General features: G+C 37.8%; 1 protein-coding gene across 3 annotated transcripts in view; it reads right to left on the bottom strand.

Moving 5' to 3' along the window:
* The window catches only part of LOC146005194 (valine--tRNA ligase-like), a 47342-nt gene extending 36865 nt beyond the window's left edge, over positions 1 to 10477 (bottom strand). Inside the window, exons 1-3 of one of the 3 annotated variants that reach the window (XM_083144236.1) lie at positions 10043 to 10477; positions 5084 to 5294; positions 1253 to 1499 (exon numbers count right to left, since the gene is read on the bottom strand). In XM_083144236.1, the coding sequence (XP_083000362.1) occupies positions 1253 to 1499; positions 5084 to 5294; positions 10043 to 10193 (609 nt within the window). In that variant the 5' untranslated portion in view covers positions 10194 to 10477. Of the gene's footprint in view, positions 1 to 1252; positions 1500 to 5083; positions 5295 to 10042 lie in introns of those variants that run through there. The other 2 variants (XM_083144237.1, XM_083144238.1) reach the window with 2 other exon arrangements.
* Positions 10478 to 15560: the final 5083 nt, after the last annotated feature.

Genomic DNA, 15560 nt, shown 5'->3' with positions numbered 1-15560 from the left:
TTACACTACCAAGATACACACACCAAAAACCTTACACGTCTAGTAAGGTTGTGTGTATATGTTTCTTGGGAGTGTAAGCTTGGAAAAGTTTTGGGCAACTAGAAAGAAGCGTGGATGCAAGAATAAAAATCACTTAATAGGAACATTTACTATATTCTTTTGTAGAATCCAAGCAAAATTTTAAAACCAAATGAGGTACTACAATTCTAAAACAAAATATTACTAAAAAACAAATTGCATGAAATAAATGTTTTATAATGTAGTGAAAAGTTCTGTGAGAATTTAACTCAACCACAGATCAAGCCTGGGTCCATTGTATGCTATCAGAATATGCTAGATGGCACTAATATGTTCTGTGAAGCCTGTATTACACACACAGCATCAGGAAGTTGCTGCTATACAACTTGAAATTTTGGTACAAATTATTGATCAGCAAGGTAGTCTAAAATACAAAAAATGTAAAATCCATGAACATAAAATCAGTTATTATTCCACTGTGCATGGGCGTTCACACAGAAAGAAAATTAAAACATGTACAGGGTGGTCCAAAAGTTTTGCCCCCCTCCAATGTTCTTATTAAGCATTATTAAGCAGTATGTATCAAAACAAAATACCAGATGACTCCAGAGTTGAAAGAAGCTGAAATGGAAGCATTCACAAGAATCACAAAGTCATGTGAAGTGAAATATGGACAAGAAATACACATTTGTGCAAAGAAAATTGGGAGAGGGTAACAAGACTTTCGGACCACCCTGTACTATGCATGTATTCTATATACAGTCAAGGATACTTCTGGATTGTTATGATCCCATTGAATTTCAATGAAATCGTTACAACCCAGAAGTATCCATGAGTATGACTGTACAAGTGAATAAATTTTTACTCATGCATAAGTAACATTTAAAATGCATAGATCTGTACAAACCATTTACTTGACACCAAAAAAATATATTTTTATATATCCTGCAAACCTAGTTTATTGATTAAAAACATCCAAAACACACAAACAGCATGATAAAAAACACTTTAGGAGTTCTTCCAAGCTTTCGATTCCATCTCGGAATCATCATCAGGGCTGGTTGAGAGACAATGAATAGGACACGGTTGAAGTTCCGCTAGCGCCACTCGCAGCATTTTTCATCATGCTGTTTGTGTGTTTTGTTGTTTTTAACAAGTAAGTTGCTGGCACATGACGTAAGAAGCTTTTTACTGCCATACTAGTTTATTGAGTTGGGCAAAATTTAATACTAACCGGATCCATAGAAAACAAGTGCCTGTTCCAATCAGCTGATACACCAAGCTGCCTTAACTGCTGGAATATCACATCCTCCTTCTCGCTTTTCCATTTCCACACTTCTTGTAAGAATTTCTCTCTGCCAATATCATGCCTTGTAATCTGTTTTTCTTGCCACATCTTCTTTTCAACCACAACTTGGGTTGCGATTCCAGCATGATCAGTGCCTGGAACCCAAAGAACAGGAATACCCCTCATCTGATGCCTGTGAAGATCGTAAGAAGTATACGAAGTACTCACATGAACACATGGTTTAAGAGAAACAATACAAGTGAATGAAATGACATGCTGCTCAATGTAAAAGTTATTGCATTCCAAAATATTGCTCTCCATGTTCATGCAAATTTTCATATGTTTATCACACTATCTAAGATATCAAAAAACTTAGCTACTTTTTATAAAACATTAACAATTACATATACACACGTAGGAATCAAATCCGGGACCACTCCTACCAAAAGCCAGAGTAGTAGACCCACGTATACATACACTATGTAGCCAAAAGTCATTCTAAAGACACCAGCAAGGTAACTAATAAAATGTCGAGCACCCCTTCACAATTATTACAGCATTTACTCTTCGGGGACAGGCTTTTCACTAAGCTCTGGTATATTGCTGGTGGAATTATTTTCCATTCGTCCTGTAGCCTCGTGAATGGTTCATGGGTGGTTTTCGGTCGGGTGGGTCTGGCACGCAACCAAATCTCCAGTTAATCCCAAATATATTCTATGGAGTTCCAATCAGGATTTTGAGCGGGCCAGCAAAGCACAACCACCTGATTATCCACAAACCACGATGCAATAGACCCTGCTTTATGGGTAAGGGCATTATCGTGCTGATAAAGAAAATGGCCCATTCCAAACTGTTACCACATGGTTGGCAGCATGCTATTGTCTAAAATGACCTCATAAACACCACTTTGCATGTTGCCATTGACCAAAACTAATGGTCCGAGACCAAACCAGGGAAAAGAGTCCCAGACCTTGACACTACAGCCACGTTCACTTGGGTGTCTGGTGACTTTTGGCTATATAGTGTACATATATGGAAGGAAACACCCCATAAAGTTAAAGTTTGAATATATTATGGCCTGGTGGCCCTTCTGACTCCCTTCCTCTCCCCCTTCACCACACACACATACAGAGACAGACAGATAGCAATTTTCTGATGACATGGTGGTAATGTCCTCACCTTGAAAGCAAGGGGCTCCAGGTTTGATGCCCAGTGGAGAAAGGGCTTCGGATCCCACTTTAAACTTTATGTCCACCCCCAATTAGCCTATCTGTGCTCCAAGTGAATTTAAGCCAAACAGTCAAACTCAGATATACAGGGTGTCCCAGAAGTCTTTACCTGATTACAAACTTTATTCATATCCGCTATATGCAATGTAGAGAAAAGAAAGTGGTGCCAAAATGTTGGAAAACTAACTAAGTTTATTTGTTGCAGGTTTCAGTAATGTGTAGTGTAGCAATGTCAGTGCCAAGGAATCCGGAATTAATGCTCTTGACATCAGGTGGCATCTTTCCATACAATGTTTCTTGGACTTGACAGGATTTGGGAATGAAGATGAATTCCATTTTTTAAATACCAACTTATTGATGGCAGATATTCTAGACGAAAGAATTCTGTACATTTGAAAGTTCCTCTGCACTGTTATTGGTGACCGGGTCTCGTGATACCAGAGGACATGCTGAGCTTTTTCCTCATTTGTGAACATTTCCAGTTTTCTGGGCACTGACACTGCTACACTACAGCCACGTTACTCCAACCTGCAACAAAAAAACTTGGTTAGTTTTCCAACATTTTGGCACCACTTTCACATCTCTACCTTGCATATAGAGGATATGAATAAAGTTTGTAATCAGGGAAAGACTTCTGGGACACCCTGTATATTGACAATAATTATGTGTGTTTATTGTGATGTACGGTAAAGTTCCCCATTCATATGGCACTGTGCCACGAAGGCACATTTAGGGGATGTGGAGGTAGCACTCTACACATTCTCAATCTCGGCCATTTTGGAGTTTGTGATAAGCACCATGCTCCGGCTGCCTCTACCACTAAGGTTGCCCGTAGGCTGGAAAAATTGACCTTAGATTAACCAAACTGGAGAACGATGCCAGGTCTCGTGCATTGCAGTCAGATGCCCTACTGACTAAACCACAGCAGCTCCTTATTGCAAAGTGTTACATCAAAAATCCAAGAGAAACCACCAAAAATGAAATTATTTTCAAATCTATTATTTGCATTTTTTTTATTTTTCTGCACATTTGAAACAACCACACTTTAAAATTCAAATACATTTCTTTAAACTGCAGTTTTTGGGATAAAAATAAAATATTCACATGGCTAACGTTGATATTACTTGTAATTCAAACATGTTATAGTGGCATATGCATATAGATGCATAAAAAGAATGAAACATCCATCTTGGGCACATGAGGGATTCAGAGAACAAATGGCAAAAATCCACTTTTTATGAAAATTGAACTTAGAGATGTGGAAGTGAGAAATATGAGCCTTTCACAGCACTTCATCCCTGCAGCGAATGCCTCCTTTTTTTTGTCATAGGATAAGTGAAGTAACTCCATTCATAACACATTAGAAGATGGCATGTTAAGGAATTTCTGGTGATATGAACCAAAAAGTGATGATAATACTTTTGATAAGGAACAAAAACAAAAACCATAAATTTGTCATTAGAATAGTGTTTGAAAAAATGGGTCTAAACTTCTAGTGCACATGGTATTGATAACAAATGTGTTGTTTAGTTCTGATTTACAAGAGACTTCTGTGGTATAAACTGAAATGGCAGTCTCTCAATGAAGAAAATCATATGTATATGCAAAACAAAAAAGAGGGAAGGGGGGAGCAAAGATTTCAGAATATTGCATCATGTATTCTAAGGCACTTCGAGGAAAATGCACAAAATTATAAAGTTATAACTTGATACTCTAATGCTCAAACAGGAATCAAAATTGCATCGTACATTTCTAAATTGAAATCACTGCAGCATTGAAAGTGGAAGTAATATGTCACAAATGTATATTATCCTTGCACAGTTACCTTTCTAAGACTGCAGATTGGATTTCGGCAAGGTACATGTAAGAAATGGTTTTTACTCAATAGATCGTTAGTAGATATTGTGACACAAAGCAAAAAGAAAACTCTGGCCAGCTTTTGGCTACACAAGACCTGCAACAGGTGACAGAAGACACACCAATGTGACAACACTCAACTACAATTTCAATACACCTGACAAGCCACTTTCCATCTCAGTACACATATACAGTCCCTGTTCAGATACAGTGCCACATACTTTAACTGTCCAGCCTCGTAATATGTGCAACTTTATGTGAACAGGAGTGTACAAGACACACAGCAAGATGACATACTACTCATTATAAAAGAAAAACAATTCTATCCAAGTAACAAATGACATATGATGCATACAACTCTATTTTGTTTGTTTGAGTTGGGTTTAAAGTTCACTTTATTCACAGATAGGCTAATCGGGACTAGACCTACTGTTTGAAGTGGGATCCAAACCAATGTGCAATGTGCCTCCACAAGGTATCGAACCCAGGACCCCTTGATTGCAAAGCGACAACATTACCACTATACCAACGGGGGGGGGCCCCATATGCCACTCTACTCCAATGTAAGTACTTGTAATTATTTCAGTGTAACATGGCATTCAATTTCATGTGACGTGTTATGTGCCACTTGTCACTTTAGTATGAAATGTTCATGCTTTCGAAAGAATAAGTCGATCCAAATATCAATTACCATTTTACTAATGCATCTTGAACAGCACAAGTTAAAGCATGGCCCAAATGCAATGTCCCCGTGACATTAGGAGGAGGCATTATAATACTAAAGGGTGTTTCTTGTTTCTCCATTGGCTGGAAATATCCTTTGCTCTCCCACCAATCATACCATCCGCTCTGCACATCTTTAGGAACATACACTGGAGGATATGCTGAGCCATTGTTTTTATCTAAAAAAATATGAAAATCACATTAGTTTACTAACGTACACAAAAAATAGAATGCCTTTGAATTTGATGAAAATGATCTGTAGATCAATCCCTGTAGATAAATGAAAAAAATGGCTACAATTAAATTCCTCCCTACATTTTTACCAAGTATTTTGACATTTTTTCTGAAAAAAATGGATTCCTTCTCCCTTTTTCATATCCATGGAAAAAGCAGAAAATAATATGAACCATAAAAATGTGCCTAATTATATATTTATTCTGTATTTTTCAGAAAGCTGGCTGGTGGTGATATTTGGAAGAGATCTCATAATTCTCTTGAGTGTGGATGTATTTTCCCTTTACATAGAAATTTACTCATTACATATAGTTAGTTCCCTTTGCACAGCTGTTAGATTAGACAGTTCAGTGGTACTCTTTAAAGTAATCTGTGGGATGTTACTATGTTTGCTGAAATTTCTACAAAGTTACTGACTCTATATAAATAATAATTATCTATTTTTTACAGTTTTGTGTGTGAATGATTTAACTTATGATAAGCTGATAACAAATTATTGTAATGTGAAAACAATGGGAAAAATTAAAGATAACATCTATTATGATGAGAGAAACATAACATTTCATATATTCTAACACCTGTGGCTTAATAAATACATATTCCCAGGCCCTAAGAACTTTATCTTATTAAAATATATGACAAAATAAAATTTTCCAAAAATTGGAGAAGGAAGTATTACACCTAAAAATATTTGCACATTCTGGTCTAGAAAGCCAAAGAAAAAGTGTTACTCAAAGTGATGAGCATGTGCATGATCAGGCTTTGAAGTTGTCACTGTCTGAACTGCTCTTTTCAACAGTGACATTATAGGGCTCTATATACACAGGCGTAGCTTGCGACCTAACTGTTGGGGGTACAGAATAAAAAAAAATCTAACCTATAAAAGTAGTAGTGCTAAGTAACTGTAAATTTATGAAATCATTAAAAAAAATCATTACTTTTTTTGGATACCAGTTTAGATCAGAGACACGGAATGACTTAAGATGACCGGACCCCTCTCACATTTTCTTCATATTTGCCATACTCGCTAATTGAGGCATCCTAATCATGAATCTGAAGTTAAAAGTTGTTGGAAACGTCTAGAAATTGCAAAATAAGCTAAAATAAGGCATTAGTTTTCGGAATGGAAACCTTCAATTTTCATGATTTTTTTTTTTGTTTCACAAGGAAATATGTTATATTCCTGATACTACCACGACACCAAATTTTAACTAGGTTTGCCTAACCTAACCACACGTCAATGGTTCGTGTGGCTAGCGTCAATGGTTCGCAATTATTTTGCAATTTCTAGACGTTTCCGACAAATTTTAACTTCAGATTCCTCATTAGCAGGCCTCAATTAGTAAGTATACCAAATATGAAGAAAATCGGAGAGAGGTCTGGTCATCTTAAGTCATACCCGGATACACATTAAAATCGGATATTTTGTGTTTCGCATGGTATGTACTTACCAATTGTGTATTGCGGAACATAGTTCAAGGTGCTATTATGCTTTTTACACGGAAAAAAAAAACAACACAATTTTTCACATAGAGAGTAATTTCTTTGACTCCTTTCTTCACTTCCATAACACAGAATATGGTGGGCAAACCTTGTGCATGCAGTGTTTCCAACATCCTTCACCGAAAAATACCTACTACTGTGTTCGTCACTTGTGTAAATTGTACATTATGCACGGGTAGCTGATGGACAGCCCCACGAACCATACACAGATAGCCCCACGAACCATACACAGATAGCCCCACGAACCATTTCCGATAAGGTTAGGTTTGGTTACGTTAGGCAAGCATAGTAAAAAAAATGGGGGTTTGAAACACTGACAGGGGCAATTTCATCGAACGTACGCAGCATCCGGTTGTCGTAGGGCAAGCAAATGAAAGCAATGGCAATTGTGCGTCGGTGAGATATTTCTCTTGAAAAATACATGATTTCCCGGTCAAATATATTCCACGATGAAAGAAAATACCTCGACGAACGTCGTAAACCTTGGAGAAACTCATTTCCGTAAGTACTTTCTTGTGTAAAATTGAAGAAATGTGTTTCTGTCACTTGTGTAAATTGTACATTATGCACGGGTAGCTGATGGACAGCCCCACGAACCATACACAGATAGCCCCACGAACCATTTCCGATAAGGTTAGGTTTGGTTACGTTAGGCAAGCATAGTAAAAAAAAATGGGGGTTTGAAACACTGACAGGGGCAATTTCATCAAACGTACGCAGCATCCGGTTGTCGTAGGGCAAGCAATTGAAAGCAATGGCAATTGTGCGTCGGTGAGATATTTCTCTTGAAAAATACATGATTTCCCGGTCAAATATATTCCACGATGAAAGAAAATACCTCGACGAACGTCATAAACCTTGGAGAAACTCATTTCCGTAAGTACTTTCTTGTGTAAAATTGAAGAAATGTGTTTCTGATGTATGAAACTGTTATCCCTTGTTTCTCAGGTCCAAGGAGGTTAATAAAAGTAGCATTAACTTGTAAGGGTACATTTTTACAAACCAGCAAATTTTCCTTGCCCTGCCAAATATGCAGGAAATTAAGGAATGTGCTAAAATACTTGAAATGGTTGCGGAAGTAGGTTTGTGCTTGGAGACATTGAAACATATTATAAACTACAGAAAGTACTGACTTGTGAGTGTTACGTTGTGAAATGAAAAACTGTGTGAGTGACTGCCAAGTTTTTCTTGGAAATACTAAGATAATAAAACCTAACAATCCTAAACTACTCAAAGAACATAATAGTAACATCATGAGCACGTTGGGGTAAAATTAATTCTAAGAAGGCAAAACTTGGTCCACCTAACTACAATGGAAAAATCTGTCCGCACAAAAGATAAACTGTTCAGTATGTGTTTATAGGCATATATAGAATTACATTCATGTAGAAAATGCGTGTCTATCACAATGATGCTGTTATTATACAATCTCAACTTGGGCCCATGACAGCAAAGTTGGAGGGCAGTCAATTTTCTTTTAAGTCTTTATTCTCGTCTTTAGTTACTTCGCACAATTACTAATATGAAATGACTTAAGTGTAATGTGCGAAATATTTTTGCTTGGAGACAATTCTGTATTCTGAACTTTCGAAAATCCTGATAATTTCTCTCACTCACCTCAGGCTGTCAATCCTCAATAAATAATTCGAGTAAAACTGTCAAAGCCGGGAATCGGCTGTAACTAGTTTATTCTGTAATTGTTGACATTCGTACTTACTTATTCTGCATTGCAAAAGATTGTTTAACAAGGGATTTCCCTTTTTTTAACGAAATTAGTATCTATTGTCGACATATCGAGTAATTATTGTTCTTTTTTTTTTCTCGCTTCCTGAACACGCAAAATGACGGGCAAATCTTGACTAGTGTTGTGTTTCAAATGGCAAAGCAGAGTTTCAACCTTCTTAACAGAAAAATGCCCGCATAGACCAGAAAACCATTAGGGATATTATGACCATCCACAAATAACCGCAAAAACCATTCCCACATAGCCCCAAAAACCATTCTGGATCGTATAACCATCCACAAATAGCCCCACGCACAATCACGGTAAGGTTAGGTTAGGATGCTTTAGGTTCGACAATATAGTGAAAAAACTGTGTGTTTGGAAACACTACTGGGGGATTACGTCATCAGATGCTCCCAACATCTGGTTCAAGTACATGGATGGAAATGCAAGCAACAGCTTTCGTGCATCTGACGAATATTATTATAGAAAAATACATGAATTAGCAGCCAAATACATTGAAAAAAAATGCGAGAAAACACTTCTACAACCTTCCGATATTACACAGAAACTCAATTCCGTTAGTACTTTCTCTTGTAAATTTGAAGAAGTCCGATTCCCAGCTTTGACAGTTTTACCATAATTCGAACTAAGTCTATAAGTGTAGAAAATAAAATTTGATAGAATTTAACAATACAGGGAATTTATCCAATTTGTTTGAAATTTGAAATACTTACTAATTTGGGCCTCGTAATCACGAATCTGCACTTAAAATTTGGCGCTTATTTGGGGGCAAGTGAATCCGGCCAATTTCTAACATGCCTTTAACAGGGACTCTATAGAGAAAGCCGGGGAGCCGGAGCGGAGGCGGGGCCACGTTAGCGGTTGGGGGTGGTAGGTCAATTACCCCAGGGACAGAGCGCCAAATTTTAACTGCAGATTCGTGATTAGGGGTCCAAAATTAGTGAGTATGCCGAATTTCAAACAAAATGGAGAAATTCCCGGTATTTTAAAATCGCTCCTAAAATATATAAGGCTACTCTACTTTACGTCCTTATCTGCATGGTGATTGCTTCTTTGCGTTCGTGTTGCAGCAGCCGGCATCTCTTCGGGTAAGTACCTTTTTCTTTTTACACTTTGTTCACTATAGCCCCACTAACCAATCACGGGGACGAGGTATGGCTACAAGGTTAGGTTCCATTAGCACTCATTTCCCCCCTAAATATGTGCTTCATCATCGAAAAAATTCCTCAGTACGTTCAATTACGCATATCCGGACAACATCGGTTTTTCTCGATTTACTCTTCCAGGAAATTTCTCCTCGCTTTGAGATTTACGTTGTTGAATTCCTTATAAAATAAGCTTTCCAAAGATATATGACACGTAGTCCTTAGGAAAAGAACGTAAACTAGAGTCTTACCAATTTATAATCTACACAAAGTGGAAATATGAACAAAATCAACTTACACCGAGCCTTCTCGATTTTATAATGTTCAAAATTAACACTTGTAGTACTTTGTCCTTGCACTGAATTCACCAGGATATACCTTGCATTTCTTTTAAGATTGGACAACGAACTCCCAGCCTTTACACCACATCGTAGACACTTTAATACCATAATTATAATTTATGTGAGACACAAATACTCCCTGCACACCATAGATAAGTGCATAGATAAGTGTGGAGAACGAACAGGCGCCGGCCGAATATACTGTTGTCATGTAATTTATAAAATGTTACATACTCCACTACTTTTTACGCTTTGATGTAACTTAATTAGAGCCGTTTTTAATTTTACACATTTAGGGAAACATAAAATACAAATTCAACAGAATGTCGTTTTCGTGCCTTTAAGTATGCTGTATTATATATATAATTTAAAAAAAAGGAGATACACAACAAAGAGCGTATATAAAAAGAGACCTCAGTTATCAACCCATATATCGAAGCGTATCAAATGCGCAGTCCTGCCACCTTCGGTAAAGTGCCAAACTACTTCCAGTTGTAGGTAGTACGTACAGTCACGGACATTTCTGGATTGTAACAACCCAGTTGACTTTCAATAGGATCATTACAAGCCAGAAGTGTCCGTGACTGTACATACCAATGCTACATACGCGCGAACTGATCCTGATTGGCTCTCCCACAGACAAGAAATGAATAACTTGACCGCGATTTAATTATTTTACGTTCTTGCGCAGACCCTCTGAATAGGGGGGCAAAAGCCTTGAAAGTTCAGTCGGGAAAGAAACACCTCACTTTATCTCAATGGTCATTGATGGGTATCTGTGTGTGTGTGTGTGTGCGCGTGTATGTGTATGTATGTATGTGTGTGTGGGGTAGGGGGGTGCGTGTGTGTGTGTGTGTGTGTGTATAAAAATAAGCCGGCCCCGTGGCGGAGTGGTTAGCCCATCGCGCAACGACCACCGGGATCCCAGCATGGATGTTTATGAGTGTCCATTCATTAATTTCATCACATCATCATTCATCCCCATCTTCGCAAATTAGCCAAAAAGTGGCACAAGAAACGAAGTAAAATAAAGTAAATCAATCAATATATAAATTAAACATATTATTTAAGTACATTACATAATCAATTCATCCGCCCCATAACAAACCAACAGGAAACATGATATAAATTGTATCTGAAATGTCCGCGCTCCTTTTCCTCCAATGAAAAGAAACTACGAGCGAACCGAGCAAAAACATTTTTCGATCCAAATGTTTGCAGGTTGATAACAGTATTGATTTAATAGAGCGCAAAATATTTCACGGGACTGGCGCCATGGCATTCCCTTTTACAATTATTCTCAATGAGATTGATCGGTGCCAGGACAACTCCCCGCCGCCACTTAGCCATGGCACTGAACTTGACAAGACTGTAGGAAAAGCAGACATTGCGAGCGAAGCGATCAAGAAAATTTTACGAAATGTGTTTTTACTTGTATAAAATTTGAAGTCGAAAGGACAATTGCCCCTTTGTTCCCCTTCAGGTGCTCCTGGCCGTCTGGAAGAAATAATTCAAGAAAGACGTGAAAACTAATGGACATTTCCACTTTGACATGAAAAACGTTTTAAATCCATTCATTTTACAGATAATGACACAAACATGAGATGTGCAAAATATCTCGGCGATATTTGTTTCGGTTCTCGAGAAACACGCCTTCAAACACCGCTGAAATTCACCTACAACGTCACGGATTTGAAAACGTCCTCTCCACAGACAGGAGGTCCTCTGACGTCATCACTTAGAAATCCGTGCAGGCGGGGCTTCTGCTCGTCCCGTCAACTTAGCATGAGCCGCGGAAGCGACAGAAAATTCACTTGCTACTGTGTAAAACAAGTATCTTGTAACTTCCAGTGCAAAAATCGGTGCTCCATTTCTTGGAGATGAATTATGCCCTAGCAGTATAGCAGGATTTGCTATAATTCTGCCACTCGGTAGAGGGTTTTCCCATTAGGGTGACAAAGCAAACCTTGTAACAGTCAATGGCTGAACACGAGAACAGCCTTGTTCATTGCGAATACATAGGTTGGTTCTGACTGGCAAGAACTTAATGTTATAGGAATTCCTTTTCTGGAATTACAATTATTTTCGTCATAATATTTTCTTCAGAAATTTTAAGATAATGCTTTTAGAACACACTGGTTTACACGCCAATCTCTGCAATATAAGAGGTGATACGGTATAAAAAGGTACGGTGAGTTTTTTAATTTCCTGCAGTAAATGACAGTTTTCTTCAGTTAATATATATATTGCAAATTTTTGTATTTAGCCTACTTTTACTTCGCTTTTCCGTTCACTTTGTTTAACCGCAACGATGAGAACGCATGGTTAATTTATTATGTATCATCTCTAACATCACATTTCTTCCCACTTTTGGCTAATTGCTACAATGAAGATGAATAACTACAAGCAGTATTCGAAGTCGGGGTGCAGGAGTACACCCTCCCCCCCCCACACACACACACACTACCACCACCACCAACAAGCACAATCTAAGTATCACCCAACCTGCCACGATACGAGACGAAATTTTTCATCTGTCCCATCTCATTTCGAAAACATTCACTAGTTCTTGTCCCATCTCCTTTTATGAGACGAGACTGAAAATGTCTCGTCTCGTGAGCAACACTAACATTAACAATAGAAGCATCCCCCCTAGGTGTCCCCAAAGTCTCGAGCAAACATCCTCCCATGTAACAATTTCCAGTTCAATGAAATGTCACTCACAAGGAAACAGTCATGCCCAGGTCGAGAGTCAAACCTGGAACATGCGACTTCCTCAGATAAATCATGAATTTTGTGTATAATAATTACAACGCCAGTTCATTCCTGGTAATTCTGAATCTGTAGTTTGGTTTGCATATATAAGCAGGATAATATTTAGTTTTCGAGGGCTGTACCGTCGAAACGAGGAGTCAAAAAAATAATAATAATAAAAATATTAAGAAAGGTTTATTTTGTATTTATAATGATAAGCCTTTGCATACGTTGTTAATTCTATATTTTTCTAGACTCGAGACAAGAACGAGAATTGCCCTCCCAAACCGAGACGGATGTTTATAAATTGAGACGAGACTGTCAATGAGACATTTACAAATAAACACGAGACAGACATTTACAACTCTCAACGAGAACGAGACCAAGGCTGCCATGTCTCGTCTCGATAGGATCCTTAGTTGTGAAGTTGTAAACCAACCAATTAATGCGTTCGGGGTAACGAGATGAGGCGGCTTTTTTCGCAGTACAAAATTCAAAATAATTATACCGTACCATTTCAGTATGGGCTATTGTTATACACATGGGCGTAGACAGGGGCGCCGACTTTTCAAAATTATTGGGGGGGGGCTCTGATCACTGAAATAAACGAATGAATGATTCACTCCCTCCCTTTTTTAAAAATAAAAATTACGTCTTCGTATAGCAGTTTTTAAACAGCTATTATATTCCTCATGCAAATGAAATGTAACATGAAAAACGTTTGTCTGCTCTTTGTTTTTTAGATAACAATTAACGTTTTTATTTAAAAGTAGGCTATGTATTTACATTAAGAGGCCAACATAACAGTTTTATGCCGGCCTCGGTAGCCGAGCGTGTTGGGTGGTCGGCTCAACTCGCTTTCATCCGGAGGTCTCGGGTTCGAGTCCCGGCATGGGTGTGTTTTAATGTCCGCAACAGACTTGTAAAGAAAGGACATGTGACAGGTGCAAAGAACCTTAGTGTTGACGTACTCATAAAAATAACAAATATTTACAATATTTAACAGTTTTATTTAATTATTTACATAAATGCTAACACAAATCGCAGGCAAATAGTTTTACTTCTTTGTTCTTGCTACAATATTTTATTTTTTAAATTTAATTTTGCAATAATAAATAAACACATAGCACGCCGTGCTTTAGCAATAATGCCTTTGATCATAGCCGTTCCCGCTTTCGCAATACAGACTTTTCATAAGCTTTCGTTGCGTACTTTACTGCAAGCCAGTGTTAAATAAACTCAAAGACTTTAGAATTACTTTCTCCTTATTCTTCGGACTAAAGGAAGAGATTTCGAGGATAACTAAATATCGTACATATCAATATTGCCTGAAAGTCGTGTTTACTACCTCAAATTGTTCAGAATTCACTAAACAACATACTGGTATAATTGTCATATCACCTCGTTATTTTGAAACTCTTTTTAGTAAAAATGTTAACAATACTCATAATTATATACTTAGTATATAGTAATAGGTCATGTGTTTTGCTGTCTCCGTTTATAGCCCCCCCCCAAAGTTGATGGTTTAGCGGTCTCAACCCCCCAAAGTTGATGGTCTAGAACATTTCAAATGTGTATTTTAAGTTAAGTTCATGTTGCACAATTCAGAGTAAACTTTACAAGAGAATCAAAATAATACATTAGATCCTCTTAAGCAAAATTATTTGAGGGGCTCTGCCCCCACATCATTAACATTGGGTAGGGGCTAAACCCCCCCCCCCCCAAGCCCCATGGAGTCGGCGCCTATGGGCGTATATATAGTTCACGGGGGGGAGGGATGGATCACCTTTTGGTATGATTAGGGTTGCTTTTTTTCGTAAGTGAAAATCCAGGACACTGCTGGCCGGAAGCTTGTTGGGGAGCATGGGAGCAGGGGATATTGGACCCGACAAAGTTGTGTGTTTGTAATCACGAAGTATTGATACTTTTCTGTTCATCTTGTGTCACTACGTTTTTAAGAACCAAATTTATTTAATATGATTCGAGGGGAGGGGGGGGGGGAAATAACTGATTTGACAGTGTCAATTATCAGAAAATTGCAGATATTGGTCTGCAGTTCCATCTGGTGTGTGGAATTACGAAATGTCCTTCCCATCCGTATCCCGTCCTATACGTCTCTAATTTAAGAGAATGAAATAAGTTCGAAGGAATTTTTTATGAACAAGCTGATAGAACAAGGAAACTGGTAATTTTAGTGAACCAAAAAAAGAGGGGGTTTAGACCCGTTGAATCCCCCTTAAATACGCCCATGGTTATACACATTATTTCCTTGTAATAATTATACATAAACTAAGTATAGATATGTACTGTGCAACTAATGTAATCTTCTCAGTGTATTTTCTCTTATCTGCACAAAAATATTTGATCATAATTTGCGCAACAGAAATGGAACACAAACTGAAATTGCTTTATGGAAAAGAAAGTTAAATAGGCTTTATAAATAAAGTGAAGAATGTGAAAATTCCTACTTTGCACTACATAGGTTACGGTAAATATCGATAAATATAAGTTTAAAAAATATTTTTGAGTGTCTGGTCAGCAACCAATTTTATAAGCAATATTTTTCGCATGGCCTGAGAACACACACGCAGCTGAACACTTTCATTTATCTTGCACGTGAGCAGCAGGGATATTTCATAGAAGATCATTACAAAGCATAGCTTTCCTTTCTCCTATCGCTCCTTCTTCCATTATTTAAATCGGTACAGATTTGTAAAACTG

Source organism: Lepisma saccharinum, chromosome 23 (assembly GCF_977018435.1).
Source record: "Lepisma saccharinum chromosome 23, izLepSacc3.1, whole genome shotgun sequence".
In the NCBI taxonomy this organism is placed as follows: Eukaryota; Metazoa; Arthropoda; class Insecta; order Zygentoma; family Lepismatidae; genus Lepisma; species Lepisma saccharinum.
This window is presented reverse-complemented; position numbering and strand designations above follow the sequence as displayed.